This window comes from Phocoena sinus, chromosome 4 (assembly GCF_008692025.1).
Source record: "Phocoena sinus isolate mPhoSin1 chromosome 4, mPhoSin1.pri, whole genome shotgun sequence".
NCBI lineage: Eukaryota > Metazoa > Chordata > Mammalia > Artiodactyla > Phocoenidae > Phocoena > Phocoena sinus.
In genome coordinates, this window is record NC_045766.1 from 143,020,196 (window position 1) to 143,035,490 (window position 15,295).

Consider the following 15,295-nt stretch of genomic DNA (forward strand, 5'->3'; position numbering starts at 1 on the left):
GGGCGTCAGGGCCAAGGAGCAGGTGAGCGGTGGGGCCTCGAACCCGGGCTCTGGCTGCTCGGTGCACCCCCTCCGCCCAGCAGCCCCCCGGGCTGCGTCCTGATCCCCGGGCCTGCAGGGTGCAGGCCTCGCGGGCTTGGGGAGTATTTCAAGAAGGAGCTTCCACTGGAGGGCTGCTGAGAGTAGGCGACCCGGGCAGCTGTGAGGCCTCGGGGACCCAGAGTGACTTTTTGCAGCAACAACACACTTCTTTAAAATTCCCCTTTTGCTGAGAAAACACAAACACGGAGATCGTTTTGTTGTTGTTTAGTCTATAATATCAGTTATACCTTCCTCTCTCTGAACCCGGAGAAAACAAAAAGTCCCTCCACGTGGACACGAGGCCACAAGAATCCACAGACTCTTGCCAGCTTTTTGGTAACACGGGAGCCCCGGCGGGGCTCACCCACTTGGACGACATCAGCTGAGCGACTTCCCTGCGCTCCAGGAAAGGAATGGTGCACGCTGAGCGTCCACCATCCAGGTCGTCGTTCCCCGCCTGGGCCTGGAATCTCCTGTGTGAACCGCCTTCCCTGGCTGGTCTCCCAGGATGAGAAAAGCCCCAGCAAGAGGGGCCAGGAAAGTGCAGGTCCCGCCTCCACCCCGCCTGGTCCACCCTGAGAAGAGCCGCGTGCCGGCCGGCACCTGAGAAAAGGAACTAGGTGACACGTGTGCTCCAAACCATCCAACCAGTCAGCACGCAGGGCTGGAGCCGCAAGTTCAGGGGTGGGGGAGGCATTCTAAGTGTGCAGCTGTCACCTGCCAGATCAATGCATGATCAGAAATGGACGTGGTGGAGGGGGACCACGGCAGGAGGAGAAGAGTCACATCTTCCAGGAGAAGCATTAGGACCTCATGTCCCAAAAGCTCTCGCTGAGCAGGGGAGCCTGCTGGCCTGGACGCACAGGAGCTCAGAACACGCAGCCCTGCTTCCAGCAGGTGGCCGAGCGCCGCTACCGAGCACATCTCACTCTCCCCAAAGTCGTCTTGACCTCAGCAGCCCACAGGGAGGAAGAGCAAAGCTGGGGCCCTGATGGTGGAACCCCCGCCGTTCCTGTCTCCTTGGGGCACTGGCTGCTTGTGGCCAGAGAGGGAACGCCACCCTCACGCTGAGAGGTGGAAGGATCCACGCAGCCGGGATGCGAAGGCGGTCCTCCACACTCGGGATGTATGTGCAGCCGCCATCGGGGCGGGGATGAAAGGAGGGACCAGCCCCCTGCCAGTGGGCTCGGCCCGTGTGGCTGTCTGCCGGCCCAGGCCCTCACCAGCACACCTCCATGACCCCGGGCAGCCTGGGAGGGGTCCCAATGCTTCCAAAAAGCACCTAGCTGCCCACAGTGGCAAACCAGAGGTGCTCAAAGACGGTAGCCCTGGCCTCTGGGGATGCCGTGAACTTTGGAGTGTGGATGGCAAAGGTGAACAGCTACAGAGATACACCTGAAAGCTTCAACAGCCCGCCTGGCCCCCAAAACTGCATCTGGCCACCCAAGAAGCGTCTGGCACCCCGAGAACATCAGGGCCCCCGGGTGGTGGTGGTTCACCTCTCTCCCTTCAAGGGGGGGTGACGCACCCGGCGTCACCCAGGGCCCCAGCATTCTCCGATCGCAAACCAGGCGGGGAGGTGACTTCCCACTGCTCTGCTCTCGCGGGCTGACCTGAGTGCTGCCCCCGACACCGCGTCTGCCGAGCCCGGGCTTGAGGGCCGCGGGGCCTCTCGGTCACCTCGCGCGTGCTCCGCACTCGGCCTCATCCAGCTGCCCAGCCCAGGGCCCGGCGCAGCGTCAGCGCGAGCAGATGCTCAGATGCGTCACTCCTGCTCCGAAGCTGCCACAGAAGTGGCACCAGATGGTTTTGTCTGCCGATCACCTCCGCCTCTTGACTCTGATTTCACAGCAAATATTTCAGCTCCTCGGGGTTGCCCGCAGCTGCGAATAGGCTGGCGGGACGGGGAGCGGGGCTGTCGGACCCACAGCCCCTCTGGACGGCAAAAGCCTGGCTGGGCGCTCGTGCCGCTAGCAAAGCTGGGGCGATCCGGGCAGCAGCCGGCCGGCAGCCTGGACTCCAGCCGTCCCGCTCTCACCCGGGACCCCGCAGTCCCGGCGCTCTACCAGGGGCTCCTTCAAGGCCCCCGTTTCCAAACTCTGGCACCCGGCCTGCGTGTGTGCCGTGCCCTCGAGGAAGAGCTGTGTGTGGTGGCCGTCAAGGACTTTCCGTCTGGGACATCATCCCAGTTCTGGGCTGGGGGTGGCTCCCAATTTCCCCGGTGGATCCTCTGTGCGGCTGGAGAAGCCCCCCGGCCCGCCCTGAGCGCGTCTCCTGGCCGCTCTGGCTGCTGACCAGCCTTCTCCTCTTGTGCCCGTAGATGCTGAGCTGCTTAGAGCACATGTACCACGACCTCGGCCTGGTCAGAGATTTTGGCATCAACCCCATCACCCTCAAGCGGTGGCTGGTGAGTGTCAGGCGCCCCCGTCCCCCCGACACGGTTTCACGGGAATGGACCGTGGGCGCCTTCCTGATGGCCCTGGGCTTCCCACAGACGGAAGCCGCACTTCCACAAGAGCCCTGCGGGGACGGTCAGCCAGGTTCTGCCCGTCCCCCTCCCCCAAAACCTAGGCGCGCGGGCTCAGTAGTTGTGGCTCGTGGGCTCAGTAGTTGTGCCTCGCGGGCTCTAGAGCGCAGGCTCAGTAGTTGTGGCACACGGGGCTTAGTTGCTCCGCGGCATGTGGGATCTTCCCGGACCAGGGCTCGAACCCGTGTCCCCTGCGTTGGCAGGCGGATTCTTAGCCCCTGCGCCACCAGGGAAGCCCCAGATCTTTCTTTTTAATAAAATACTGCTCACAACCAGATGTTAAAAGCCTGTGGAAGATTTGATGGTGGCTGGGGACCCAGCGCCCCGCATATAGTCCCCCAGCTCTCCCCGCAAGCTTCACGCCCCAGCGTGGCTCCTCTGGGGACACCTTCCCCGGGGTGGGATCGTGGGGGCCATGGTGTGGCCCCCGGACATCCTCAGGCCCCTGGGCCCCCTGGTGCTCTCACCCTCGGGAAACGGGAGGGCAGTTGGATGAGGGCCAGGTGGGGAGCAGGCAGCTGGCACCGGGAGGAAGGTGCCAGGAGCTGGCGGGAGGGGTGGGCAGCTGGCCACAGGGCGGACCTCTCGTCTCCGCAGCTCTGCGTGCACAACAACTACCGTAACAACCCTTTCCACAACTTCCGTCACTGCTTCTGCGTCGCCCAGATGATGTACAGCATGACCTGGCTCTGCGGGCTGCAGGTGGGTCTGGGGGAGCCCCTGCCCGGCGTGCTCAGTGAGCAAATGGGCGCCCACCCCCGCCCCGCCCCAGGGAGAGGCAGGTCCTCCCCCCCCGGGCCGGCAGCTGGAGGGGCTTCGTCCACCTGTATTACCCGCCTCCCACCCGACTCCAGCCCCCTCCTCACCCCACCCCACTCTCTCTCTGATCCAGGAGAAATTTTCCCAGATGGATATCTTGATCTTAATGACAGCGGCCATCTGCCATGATCTGGACCATCCAGGCTACAACAACACGTACGTACGCGGTCTTCTCTGTCTCTTTTTCCCTTGTAAAGGGGCCTCTGGGGATCAGAGGTGAACTTTTCAGCTCAGCCCTCTGCCAGTTCCAAGCTGGAGCGGTCGGCCAAGGCCTCGTAAGCCCCCAGCTCCACCCCACCTCTTAGGACATGGCTCGCCGCTTGGGACTGTGTCCGGGGCCCGGGCCTACCGGCGCGGGACCCTTGGAGGTTACCAAACCCAGGGGGGCTGCCATAGCCCTCTGCGTCTGCACCGGCAGAGCCCCAACGGCAGCAGGACCTCCCTCCCCCGAAGCAGGCTGGGATGCCCGTACACACGTGGACGGGGAGGGGCAGCCCCACCCTGGTCTCTGGATCTCACTCCCCCGTGGGCAGCTTCCCCAGCCCGTTTCCGACAGGAGCAAAGCAGAGGCAGGGGCTGTGACAGCAAGAGCAGGGTTGTGGACGAGCGGGAGGTGGGAGGGTCCAGGGCAGGCGTGGAGCCAGGAGGACGGGCCAGGCTTCGCTGGAACGTTGGTCCACTCCCGCCTCTGGGGCAAAGGCCCCTGAGCGCCACACCACGCACCTGCCAGAGTCCAGGCTGGGTGGCGCCGGTTTGTGATCCTAGTGACACATTGGTGGTTCTATCGGATTCGTGTATTTGCGTATCACGTATCACTGGGCGGGGGACGATGCCAGGTCTGCCCGAGAAGCGTGCCGTCGTTTGTCGGGACCAGAGCGGATTCCAAGGTGTGGACGTTTGTGCCCCTCCGAGGAGGCGGCCCCGTGGGCATCCGTGCCCTCAGTTCACACTCGGATGATGTGGCCGAGCACAGGCCAGCCGAGGGCCGTGCCCACAGCAGCTGACGAGAAAATGCACCCCGGTCCTCCGCATACTGAAAACGTCTGCAGGCTGTCTGACCATTTGGAGGGCACGCGACGGGGAGGCGCTGAGGCTCCTTGGTGACCTCCGCTGTTAGGACTACAGCAACTTGGGGGTATCCGGTTGGAGGGGCAGCAGAGACCCAGGAGAGCCAGGAGAAGGGGGCTCCTGGCACGAGCAGAGTGCGGTCCCCTCCATCCCTTCCAGCTTCCGTGCACCTCCCCACCCCCCCGCCAGCGCTGCTGCCCTGACTCAAAGGCGCCTCTGAGTGCGGGTGCCCGAGGGCCCTTCTGCTCTCTCCTCCAAACCCAGGTACCAGATCAACGCCCGCACGGAGCTGGCCATCCGCTACAATGACATCTCGCCCCTGGAGAACCACCACTGTGCCGTGGCCTTCCAGATCCTCAGCCAGCCCGAGTGCAACATCTTCTCCAGTGTGCCGGCGGAGGGCTTCAAGCAGATCAGACAGGTGTGCGGGGTGAGGGCACGCCCACCGCAGAGTGGGAGGCACCGGGGGGACGGTGGGCCCGACCAGAGAGTAGGAGCCCTCTCTCCCCGTGCCTGAGGCTCCCAAGACCTCCCAGTCCCCCACCAGGGATCCTGGGGGACCGGCCCTCCTCCCCAACCTCCTCCAAGGCCAAGCGGCGCCCCAGGAAGAGGTGTGCGTCTGGCACGCATGCACGGTGTTCCATGGACCTGCGGATCACGGCCACCATTTAATTGAACCCTTTGAGATCGGTCCTTTCTCATCTCACAGCCCAGGAGAGTGAGGCTGACACAGGCGAGGTCACTCGCTCAAGGGAGCAGGCCCTGGGCAGACACGTCTGCAGCATCCAGCCCAGCAGAACCCCGACCACTGTCCCCTAGGCCCTGCTCTTGTCCCCTGCAGCCCCACCACCCATTTCAGAAGAGACATTTCTGCTGCTCAGGGCACTTTGGGAAAAGGATGAGGGAGGCCAGCTGTCTGGGGTCAGATGCTTCCAGCTCACCAAAAGTGACGCCCCTACACACACAGGAGGTCCCACTGCACGCAGCCCTGTGTCCCATCCTCTGGCGTGTTCGGGGGAGGGGCGATGTCAGAGAGATCTTGGAGGAGTGAGGTGGGTTGAATGATAGCCACCCCCCAACCAAAAAAAAAACCAAAAAGGTATGTCCTCTTCCTGACTCCCCAGGACCTGTGAACGAGTCTTTACAGACATAATTAAATTAGGAGCTTTAGATAAGGTTACCTCAGATTATCCATGTGGATGTGAAATCCAATGACAAGTGTCCTCATAAGAGACACACAGAGGAGAGATAGAGAGAGGCAACAGGGGCAGGGACAAGAGTGATGTGGACACAAGCCAAGGAGCGCTGGGGCCACCAGAAACAGGAAGAGGTAGGGAATGGACCATCCCCGGAGCCTTCAGAGGGGACACCTTGGTTTCAAGACTTGCGGCCTCCAGAACTGTGAGAGGCTGCCTTCCTGCTGTTCCGTCCCCCAGCATGTGGCACTTAGAACGGGAGCCGTGTCCACGGCATAGGAGGAGCCACACGCCGCGTCCGTTCGGTGTCTCGGTGGCCTTGCTCCAAGATGCACTAGAGCCCAGGGCCAGGACACACTCCCCTCCCTCCAGGAGAACTGATAGCTTCACCTTATCAGACAACAGCAGCCTCGTTCCCCATCCTTCCAGCTTCCAGGCAGTCAGAGCTGAATCAGGGCTTAATTACCGCCCTGGTTGCATCACCGATTCCTGGTACAGTTATCTCCCCTTTATCTGCTGGCTTTCTGGCCTCCCTTCCACGTTTATGGAACCACCCAGCAGGCACACGCTGGAGTGAGTCTTTCTGTGAGGCAGGTAAAGGGGCAAACCCCGAAGAAAGGACCCTGCCTTTGTGCCGCCCCTGATGGCTGCCGGGTGAGGAGCCCTGCCAGGGACGCGGCCCAGGGAATTCAAGCAGCTGAGCCCCTTTGTGCGTGGAGTACTCAGAGCAGCGCCCCGCTCCTGCGGGGGAGCCGCACCCCAGGGGACGGGGCCCTCCTCGTGCCGCCCGCCACGGGGACACAGGCTGACCTTGCCCCAACACCTTACTGACATTAACACTTCCTAAGGGTAAAATCCGTTGTCCCAATTTTTAATAATATTTCGTCCTTGAATATTTTGAGGGATAACTCATCATAGGGACAGATCCTTCACTAGCAACACAGTTAAATCCTTACTGAGAAAGCGCACAATTGAAAAGGCCAGTGATGCCCCATTATTTTTTTTTTTTTTTTTTTGCGGTACGCGGGCCTCTCACTGTTGTGGCCCCTCCCGTTGCGGAGCACAGGCTCCGGACACACAGGCTCAGCGGCCACGGCTCATGGACCCAGCCGCTCCGCGGCATGTGGGATCTTCCCGGACCGGGGCACGAACCCGCGTCCCCTGCATCGGCAGGCGGACTCTCCACCACTGTGCCACCAGGGAAGCCCGCCCCCCCATTTTTTATCTGTCTTGACTGATTTGAGTTGTGTATTTGATGTTTGTGGTGGTGTTCTCTTGGAAAAGTAGAACACCATACTCAGCACAGAGGTGTGTTCTGTAAATGTTTGTAGGATGGATGGATGGATGGACGACTGAATAGATGGATGGATGGATGGACAAGTGGGTGGGTGGGTGGATGGATGGATGGATGGGTGAGTGGACAAGTGGATGGGTGGGTACACAGATAAACTGATGGGTGGATGAGTGGGTTGATGGATGATCATGGTTTCAAATTATGTTATTTCTACTAAACAATACTGGGTTAACAAGGTCAAAATATTTGTATTAAAAAACGTATTTGTATTAAAAAACGTATTCCCTAGTGGTCCAGTGGTTAAGACTCTGCACTTCCAATGCAGGGGGTGCGGGTTCGATCCCTGGTTGGGGAACTAAGATCCCGCATGCCACATGGCCAAAACAAAACAAAACAAAACAACCTTTATTTCATCCTTACCTACAAATTCGTTAATAGAAGAATGCTATTATATGATCAGACTTTGATCGCTCCCAAGCAAGATAAGCACATATCGTCACATACAGATTAGATAACAGGAAAAAAATACTCTTGGAAAATAGGTCACTGACCTCCAACCACAAGCTCTGGAAGGAAGAAACCATATATCTAAATTACTACCTCAGCGGGAAGCATTTGTCCTTGGCTGAAAGCATCTGGACTTCGCAAGGAGACACATGCTGAGCCTGCCCTCTGCAGGTGAATGGTCTTGGTGGGCCCGATGCGCTGCCTTCTCCAGGGACACAGCCTGTGTCCGGCAGCCCGGGGCTCGACCCCCAGCCTTCCACTCGCCAGCTGAGGCCTGGGCAGGCTCCCCAGCCTCTCCGGCTCTCGGTTTCTTTATAAAAACGAGGACGGTGGTTCTCAGACACGCCCGTGGCGTCGGCATGAGGCCCAGATGAAGTGGTATGAGCAGAGGGTCCTGCGTACAGCAGGCGCTCACTGAGTAACTGTTGGGATCGGGCCCCGCGTTCACACTTTGCCTTCGCTTCGCAGGGGGTGATCACGTTAATCCTGGCCACTGACATGGCGAGGCACGCGGAAATTATGGATTCTTTCAAAGAGAAAATGGAGAACTTTGACTACAGCAACGAAGAGCACATGACCCTGGTGAGCGGCTCGTCTTCCCTCTGGGGGGCTGGCGAGCGAGCGCCACCCCCAGCGCAGACTGGAGACCGGTGCGCCAAAGGAAAACGTGTAACCTCGCCTTGCAGCGCGGTGTCGGTAAAGCCGGCTTTCCGCGTCCCGGCACTTACCGGGGAAAGCCCCCCGTCACCCCAGCAGGACCCCCTCTCCTAGTTAAAGTCACCCCTTTCCCATTCCCCCATCTCATTCAGATTGGAAGGTTATAAGTAGGTGAAGGTAAGCCTGCATACAGAGGCCTGGCCAACACAGGGGAGCGCCAGGCTGGGGGGCAGAGGGTAGAAGCCAGGGCCGCCTTGGCATTTGTGGGACTGCTCCCCCCGTGCTGGGGGCGGCAGAGGTGGAGTCCTGCCCTGGATGCCCCTTGGGCCAGCCGGCAGGACTGTGGTTCCCACCCCTGCATCGCTCCCCAGTGTTCAGACAGCAGGGTGCCGAGGCCGGTGGGCGCCCTCCCTGCTGTTACATGAGGATCCCCTTCACCCTGTGTCTCTAGCACACCTCTTCAGTGCTCTGGGGCCCCAGCACTCTCCACCCGCTGGGGTTTTTTTCGTCATCTGTCAAACCTCTGCCTCCAGGCAATACCGTCTGTACATTTTTTTACATATTCTCGACATCAAGAAGACACTTCCGAGCTTTGCAGTGTATAGTTTGTATGACAAAACATCCGTGTATTCAAGGGGCTTTCGTACTACTGAGGCCCCTCCAGGAAAGATCCTGACCCTCGGGGGTGCAGGGATGCCCCGTCTTCCCCCTGCAGCGGGAAGTATGTCCTTGTTGGGGGCAGGGGGCAACAACGCTGGGTCCCCCTCCGCCAGCATCACCCGCCCTCCTTCCCTGCCGGCCAGTGACGGTGAGTCCAGACGCACAGCGCTGTGGGATGTGTCCCGTGTCGCACAGCTGATTCCAGATCTCTTCTTTCAGCTGAAGATGATCCTGATTAAGTGCTGTGACATCTCTAACGAGGTCCGTCCGATGGAGGTGGCGGAACCCTGGGTGGATTGTTTATTAGAGGAGTATTTCATGCAGGTAGGAGCATCAGATAGCGTCACGCAGTGTCACGCCTCTTGGGCTTGTTAGCCCCTTAACAGGGTTCCTGTTGGAAGCGTGAAGGACGGGCCAAGGTGGCCTCCGGCGTCACCGCCTCCGGAAGCCTTCCCAGCAGGCGCACGTGTAATTTGAGACACGAAAGACAGGGACCAACAGGAAAAGCTAACGTCAAACTGTTACCACACTAGTGCCCCTGTTACCACTAGTTAAACCCCCTCCCCGGGCCCCACCCCACCGTTCGCACGACCCTGCAGGCCCAGCGGGCACCTAGTTCGCACTTACGGCGTCCCCATCTTCCCACGTGGATGATGCGGGTGGTTCCGTCGGCTTATTAGCTGTTTCTCTCTTCCTCTCAGACGATGATCCTGGAAGCCCCCAGATTCCACGGGTGTTTCTTTCTTTAACGTTGTGTCCTCTGCCTTCCCCGCAGAGCGACCGCGAGAAGTCGGAGGGCCTTCCCGTGGCGCCTTTCATGGACCGGGACAAGGTGACCAAGGCCACGGCCCAGACGGGGTTCATCAGCTTCGTGCTGATCCCGATGTTTGAAACGGTGACCAAGGTGAGCGACCCAGCAGTGATAACGACACGTGTGCACACACACGCACAGATGCACGCACACTCACACGGACACACACGTGTGCACTGGCCGCCTGCCCCGCCCCCTGGGCAGCGACCCAGCAGCAAAGCCACCCCATCCTTGGCCACCCTCCCCCATGGTGTCTCTGGGCGCCCCCCCCGGGGCCCCGCTTCCCAGGGCACCCGCCAAGTCCCTGTCGGCCTTTCAACTCCGCCTACAGAAGCCCCTCTAACCTGCCCCCCACCCCACCCGGCACACGGCTGACACCAGGTTAATCCTCAGCAAGGAGCCGGCCTCTGCCTCTCTCCCGAGCCTTCCATGGCTCCCCACTGCCCCCAGCACAGGGCACACAGCGCCCCGCCCTCCCAGGCCCTCCTGTCTTGCAGGACGGCCCTCAGCTCCTGGTCCTGCCTTTCTTCAAGCCTCCACCTCTGAGCCCACCCTCCTTGGCCTGGGTGCCCCATGCCCTGCTCAGCAACCTTCCAGAGCTCCCTCAGCACACGCTTCCTCAAGCCCCGTGCCTCCGTTCCGCCTAGAATGTGTCTCCCAGTCTGCAGCTTCCTTCCTCAGGCTGCGGGGTCTTCCCCGTGGGCACCGGGTGCCAGGGCACAGCAGGGCGATGGCGGCTCCCACAGGTGGCAGGAGCAGGGCTGGGGAAGCACGAGGGGCTGCGGGCTGTGTGCACAGGGCTCCCTGGGGCCCGCTGGGGGGTCTCGGAGTGAGAGGCAAGCCCCTCAGAGCTGAGTCTCAAAGGTAAAGATGCTCAGCAGGTGGCCCCGGGGCGGCGGGAGCCGCAGGGCCAGGCCTGAGCACGGAGTGGGCGGAGGGGTCCTGGGCCACGCAGCGGCGGGACGGGGGCGCGGGGGCGCGGGGGCGGGGGCGGGGAACAGCCTCACCGCTCCCGCCCCGGGGCTGCCAGGGCTCTAGTAGGCAAGGTTGGCGTTCGGAAGATGAGAGTCTGCGGGCTGGACAGTTGGGGGTCCCTTCAAGCAGAGGGCAGGGGGTGGCTTCTGCCAGGTCCGCGAGGACAGTGTGAGAGCGGGAAGGAGGGACCTGGAAGGGGTGGGTGGGCAGCGAGCAGGGGCTCTCCTCCCCAAGGGCTCCTGGGACTCATTGACCAGTCGGCTTCAAACCTCGGGCACCTTGGATTCCACCGCAGCCGAGACCCAAGAGGGTCCAAAAGTGCCCCTTGGACAGAAGCACATTTCCCGTGCGGCTTTTCTCCCGGGACGCACGGGACCTGGCACGGTTTTGCACCAACGTTTTCTGCGAGGGTGAGCAGCTGTTGAGAGGGCCCGTTTGTTCCCTCGCAGCTCTTCCCTGCGGTGGAGGAGCTCATGCTGCAGCCCCTGTGGGAATCCAGAGACCGCTACGAGGAGCTGAAGCAAATGGACAACGCCATGAAGGAGGTGAGCCGGGCTGCCGCAGGCGCGGGGGCCGCGGGGCCCGGCCACACGGCCCGGGGGGCCCTCCAGATAGGAGCTCGTGCGTCCCACGGAGGAGAGGGGTCAGTCCTCGGGGAGCTCACGGCATGGAACGCTCAGAACCTCGGGCAGAGTCGGTGCCCCGTGGTCGCAATCGCCCACGGGAAATGCAGAGCATCACAGCGCCTCGGCTGCCTGCATCCCCTCAGAGCAGCGCCCTGGCCCCGCGCGGGTCCCTCACCTCCTCCCGGGGCTGACCTTGTGCAGAGGGAGGGCGGCGGAAGAGACGCTGCCCCTGGCACGGGAAAAGCCACAACCTGGCCACAGGGCTACCACGTGGCAGCGTGGCACCTTGAGGAGGGTCTGGGTCTGGCTCCAGGCTGCTGTTGGGATTGATCCTGTGTTTCAGGGAGGTCCAGTTCATAGGCTCAGAGCTGGGGTAGAGGTTTTCAGAAAAGCCCCAGAAGCTGGTCTGGCCAAGGCAGGACCCCAGTGTGTACAGATCTGCTTCAGGTCCCCCTGCCTCTTGGGACCCCTGGGACCTCCCCCCGTGACGTCCAGCCACTTGAGTGTGGCCTCCCTTCCATCCACCCTCCCACCCCCTCTCTCCGGGGCCCGTCCCTGCTGCCTCGGGCTTGGTCCCCCTCTGGCCTTGGCCGGTGTTCCCCCGCACCCACCCAAGGGCCCCCTGCTGTGCCATTTGTCCTCACTGCGGGCAGGGCCCCGCCCCGTCTTTGCAGCCAGGAACTCCCACTGCGCCCCGCTGAGCCTCGGTGCGGCTCTCGACCTCCTTCGTGTACAATGCCGCGTGCGATATGGTGCTCAGTAAATGCTGATGGGTCGATGGGCAATCCAGGCTGGCAGCCGATTCCTCTACTCGGATTCTTCCCCCAAGAAGTCACAGACGGGGCTTCCCTGGTGGCGCGGCGGTTGAGAGTCCGCCTGCCGATGCAGGGGACACGGGTTCGTGCCCCAGTCCAGGAGGATTCCACATGCCACGGAGCGGCTGGGCCCGTGAGCCATGGCCACTGAGCCTGCGCGTCCGGAGCCCGTGCTCCGCAACGGGAGAGGCCGCAACAGTCAGAGGCCCGCGTACCGCAAAAAAAAAAAAATTAAAAAAACCCTCAGCATTCCAGGTGAAGGACTGAAAAAGGGAGTGCTGGGGAACTCACAAGTACTAAGACGTTGTGGAGAGTTAAGAGCTCAGGAATGTAGGGGCTTCCCTGGTAGTGCAGTGGTTGGGAGTCCGCCTGCCGATGCAGGGGACACGGGTTCGTGCCCTGGTCCGGGAAGATCCCACATGCCGCGGAGCGGCTGGGCCCGTGAGCCATGGCCTCTGAGCCTGCGTGTCCAGAGCCTGTGCTCCGCAACGGGAGAGGCCACAGCAGTGAGAGGCCCACGTACCGCAAAAAAAAAAAAAAAAAAAAGTCACAGACGGGTCCTGAAACTCCAAGAACCTAAGAGCAAATGAAGCAGAGAACAGGTGTCCCCCTGCTGAGCCCCCTGACAGGAGGGCTAAAGGGGCCTGACTCCCCAGGGTCAACTGAGAGCCATCGCTGAGAAGGCCTCAGTCTCCAGGTCCCAGGCCTGGAAGCTGCCTAGAAGGGCCGTTAGGACGCTCCAGTGCCCCTTCCTGTTCCCAGAAAGAACAGACCCACAAAAGAGGTGAAAGGGTCTCGGACTTCGCACCCGCATCCACCAGTGCGCTGGCGCTGCATCTGCGGCCAGCATGAGTGCGAGGACCGTGGCCGTGTGCAGTGAGGCCTCTGACCGCAGGGAAGGTGGCCCGTGCAGAGCTGTGGTCCGGGAAGCTCCCCCAGGCTGTAGACCCCAGTCTCCTCCCGCATCTTAGCATCTGCAGCCCCGGGAAGGTCTTGGGCGGACGAGCAGTCACTCACTCACTGGTTCCTGGAGCTTGATTTTTGCCTTCCGTATCCTCTGTCCTGGTCACAGCAGAAGGCTGAGAGCCTGACACCTGAGAGCACTGCATCAAGAGAGAAAAGCAGAGATGGGGGAAAACGTGAAGGTAATGCTGTTCTGAAGGATGTCTCAGTGTATACGGTAGTCCAGACTGAAATGGGGATGGCGTGGAAACCTGGGAAGGAAGGAGGGACGGAGGGAAGGAAGGGAGAGAATCTGAATGTATGAATGTTTTTAAATGAAACGTTTCTCGCTTGCATATAATCTTTACAATTAGGCTCTGAAAGGAGCCATGCCTTAGAAAAAGATCAATGATTAGCATAGGTACTACTTTTCAAAAATAAAGTCTTTGCTTATGTCGCTGTAAGCACTTCCTGCGTGCTTGCATTTGGAACGGGTAGAAGGCAAACCAGCCCATTCGGCCTCCGCGTGGTAAGGTCACACCACACACGTGTATGAGGGTCACTTGGGAGATCCTCGCTTACAGAGCAGTCAGGGTACAGGGCATGAGAACTGGGTTGGTTTCATAGAGGCGAGGTGGGTACCAGGCCCTGGCATCCAACAATCCTTGTTCTGAGTCCGGGCTTTGCTAATTACAAGCTGAGTGACGTGCACAAGCATCTCAACCTCTCTGAGCCGCAGAGCCCCAGTCTCTGAACTAGAGGCAATAATCCCACTCCTCTTGCTTTAGTGATTAAACGCACGGAGTGCTGGGACAGAAGAAGTGCTCATTGCCCGTGTGTGAGCCTGTGACATTTGTGGCATTGCCCGCACATTTCCGATCCCACAAACCAGCTGTCTTTTTCCTTTTCCAAGCAGATCAGGCCTGAAGAAAGCCGAGTGCTGTGGGCTGCTCTCCTGGACCCGGCCAGCTGGGCTTTGTGGGATCAGCCCCGCAGGGAGAAGTGGTCCTGAGCATCTGCCACCATGAGATCATGTTTTCTAAGAACCATTTTGTTCACTGATAACAAAAAAAAGGACTTCACGATGCTGTACAGAATTTTTATTTTTAAACTGTCTTTTAAATAATATATTCTTATACAGAAATGGGTACTGTCCTTTTTCTTTGGTAGTGTTGTGTATCCCGGGCTGCTTCTGATAAACCACAGGAATCTCCCCCGCTTCCCACGGGGAGACAAAGGACACTGTGCTTTCCTCACCCGTGTGTCTCAGAGCGATGGCCTGAGTGATGTGCTGCGTGCCTCCACGTAATTCAGCATTAAATGTCAGACCGGTGCCCGGAGCGCGGGGCTGTGCGTGTCCTGTTTGTGAGCTGCGAGGGGGATGTTGGGGGCTGTGTCCGGGGACGTGAGGCCGGAGGCAGCTCGGTCAGGCTGCGGGCAGCGTGAGCCCAAGAAGTCCACGCGGGGTACCGAGCACCGCACGCTGGAGCCCGTTTCCAGCATGGGAGCTCCACGTTCAAGTGGGCAGATGGGCAGAGGAGCCGCGTTCACACAGCACATTTCAGGGCCCCCGTTTCAGGGGATGAAGCCGTCCTTCTCTTCCTGCCTTTGTTTTAGCACTGGGGACGTCCTGGGTGGCCCTGCGCCCACAAGGGGAGACCCAGCCCCAGGCTAGTTCACAGTCAGGCTTCACCAGGTTGCACACACCCGAGCTCTCGCCCAGAACCCCCTCCCCGTGTGCGTTTAGACTCCTCAGTGCTTCCCGGGGCTGTGAGCTCCATCTCCGTCCCCCCAAAAGCATCTGCTCCAAACACTGACTTTAAAGGCCATCAGCATAATCTGAGCTCTGTGGACATTTCATCTGCACGTGGGTTCCGTTTCCCCGGAGCATCTATTCCCTCGTGGTGAATTCCAGAATATCACTTCCCATCTTTGAATAATTCATTTTTGAGCTGTGAAATGTTCCATCTCTCCTTGAATTCAGTTCAATATGGACAGGGGGCTTGGGTTCCGCCTCTCTTCTTATTTTTGTTTTTCATTTTCATCTGCTAAAGCCAGTACATACCGCAGCTTTGGCTAAAATACAACCCAAACTTAGTACGTGTTTAGATATTGAGGCCTTCGACCTGCACGTCATCCTATACAGACACTTTATCACCCGCCCTCCCAATCGGCGAGGGAACGCGCTGAATGGCGCCTTCTGTCTGCGGGGTTACGCCGAATGCCTACCTCACCAGACTCTGCCCCTGATCAAACTTCATACAATGATTACCGCATTTAACACCCATGCACACCCATGCACAAACACACAGCCACG

The 15,295-nt window shown here is 60.1% G+C and overlaps 1 protein-coding gene across 4 annotated transcripts in view; it reads left to right on the forward strand.

Annotated features, from left to right (window-relative positions):
* The window catches only part of PDE9A (phosphodiesterase 9A), a 99,894-nt gene extending 85,597 nt beyond the window's left edge, over positions 1–14,297 (forward strand). For 2 of the 4 annotated variants that reach the window (XM_032631630.1, XM_032631632.1), the window contains exons 10-19: positions 2,402–2,488; positions 3,206–3,310; positions 3,501–3,583; positions 4,760–4,916; positions 7,961–8,074; positions 9,029–9,133; positions 9,585–9,713; positions 11,045–11,140; positions 13,109–13,181; positions 13,895–14,297. In XM_032631630.1, coding sequence (XP_032487521.1) covers positions 2,402–2,488; positions 3,206–3,310; positions 3,501–3,583; positions 4,760–4,916; positions 7,961–8,074; positions 9,029–9,133; positions 9,585–9,713; positions 11,045–11,140; positions 13,109–13,181; positions 13,895–13,905 — 960 coding nt within the window. In that variant the 3' untranslated portion in view covers positions 13,906–14,297. The remainder of the gene's footprint in view (positions 1–2,401; positions 2,489–3,205; positions 3,311–3,500; positions 3,584–4,759; positions 4,917–7,960; positions 8,075–9,028; positions 9,134–9,584; positions 9,714–11,044; positions 11,141–13,108; positions 13,182–13,894) is intronic. The other 2 variants (XM_032631631.1, XM_032631633.1) reach the window with 2 other exon arrangements.
* Positions 14,298–15,295: the final 998 nt, after the last annotated feature.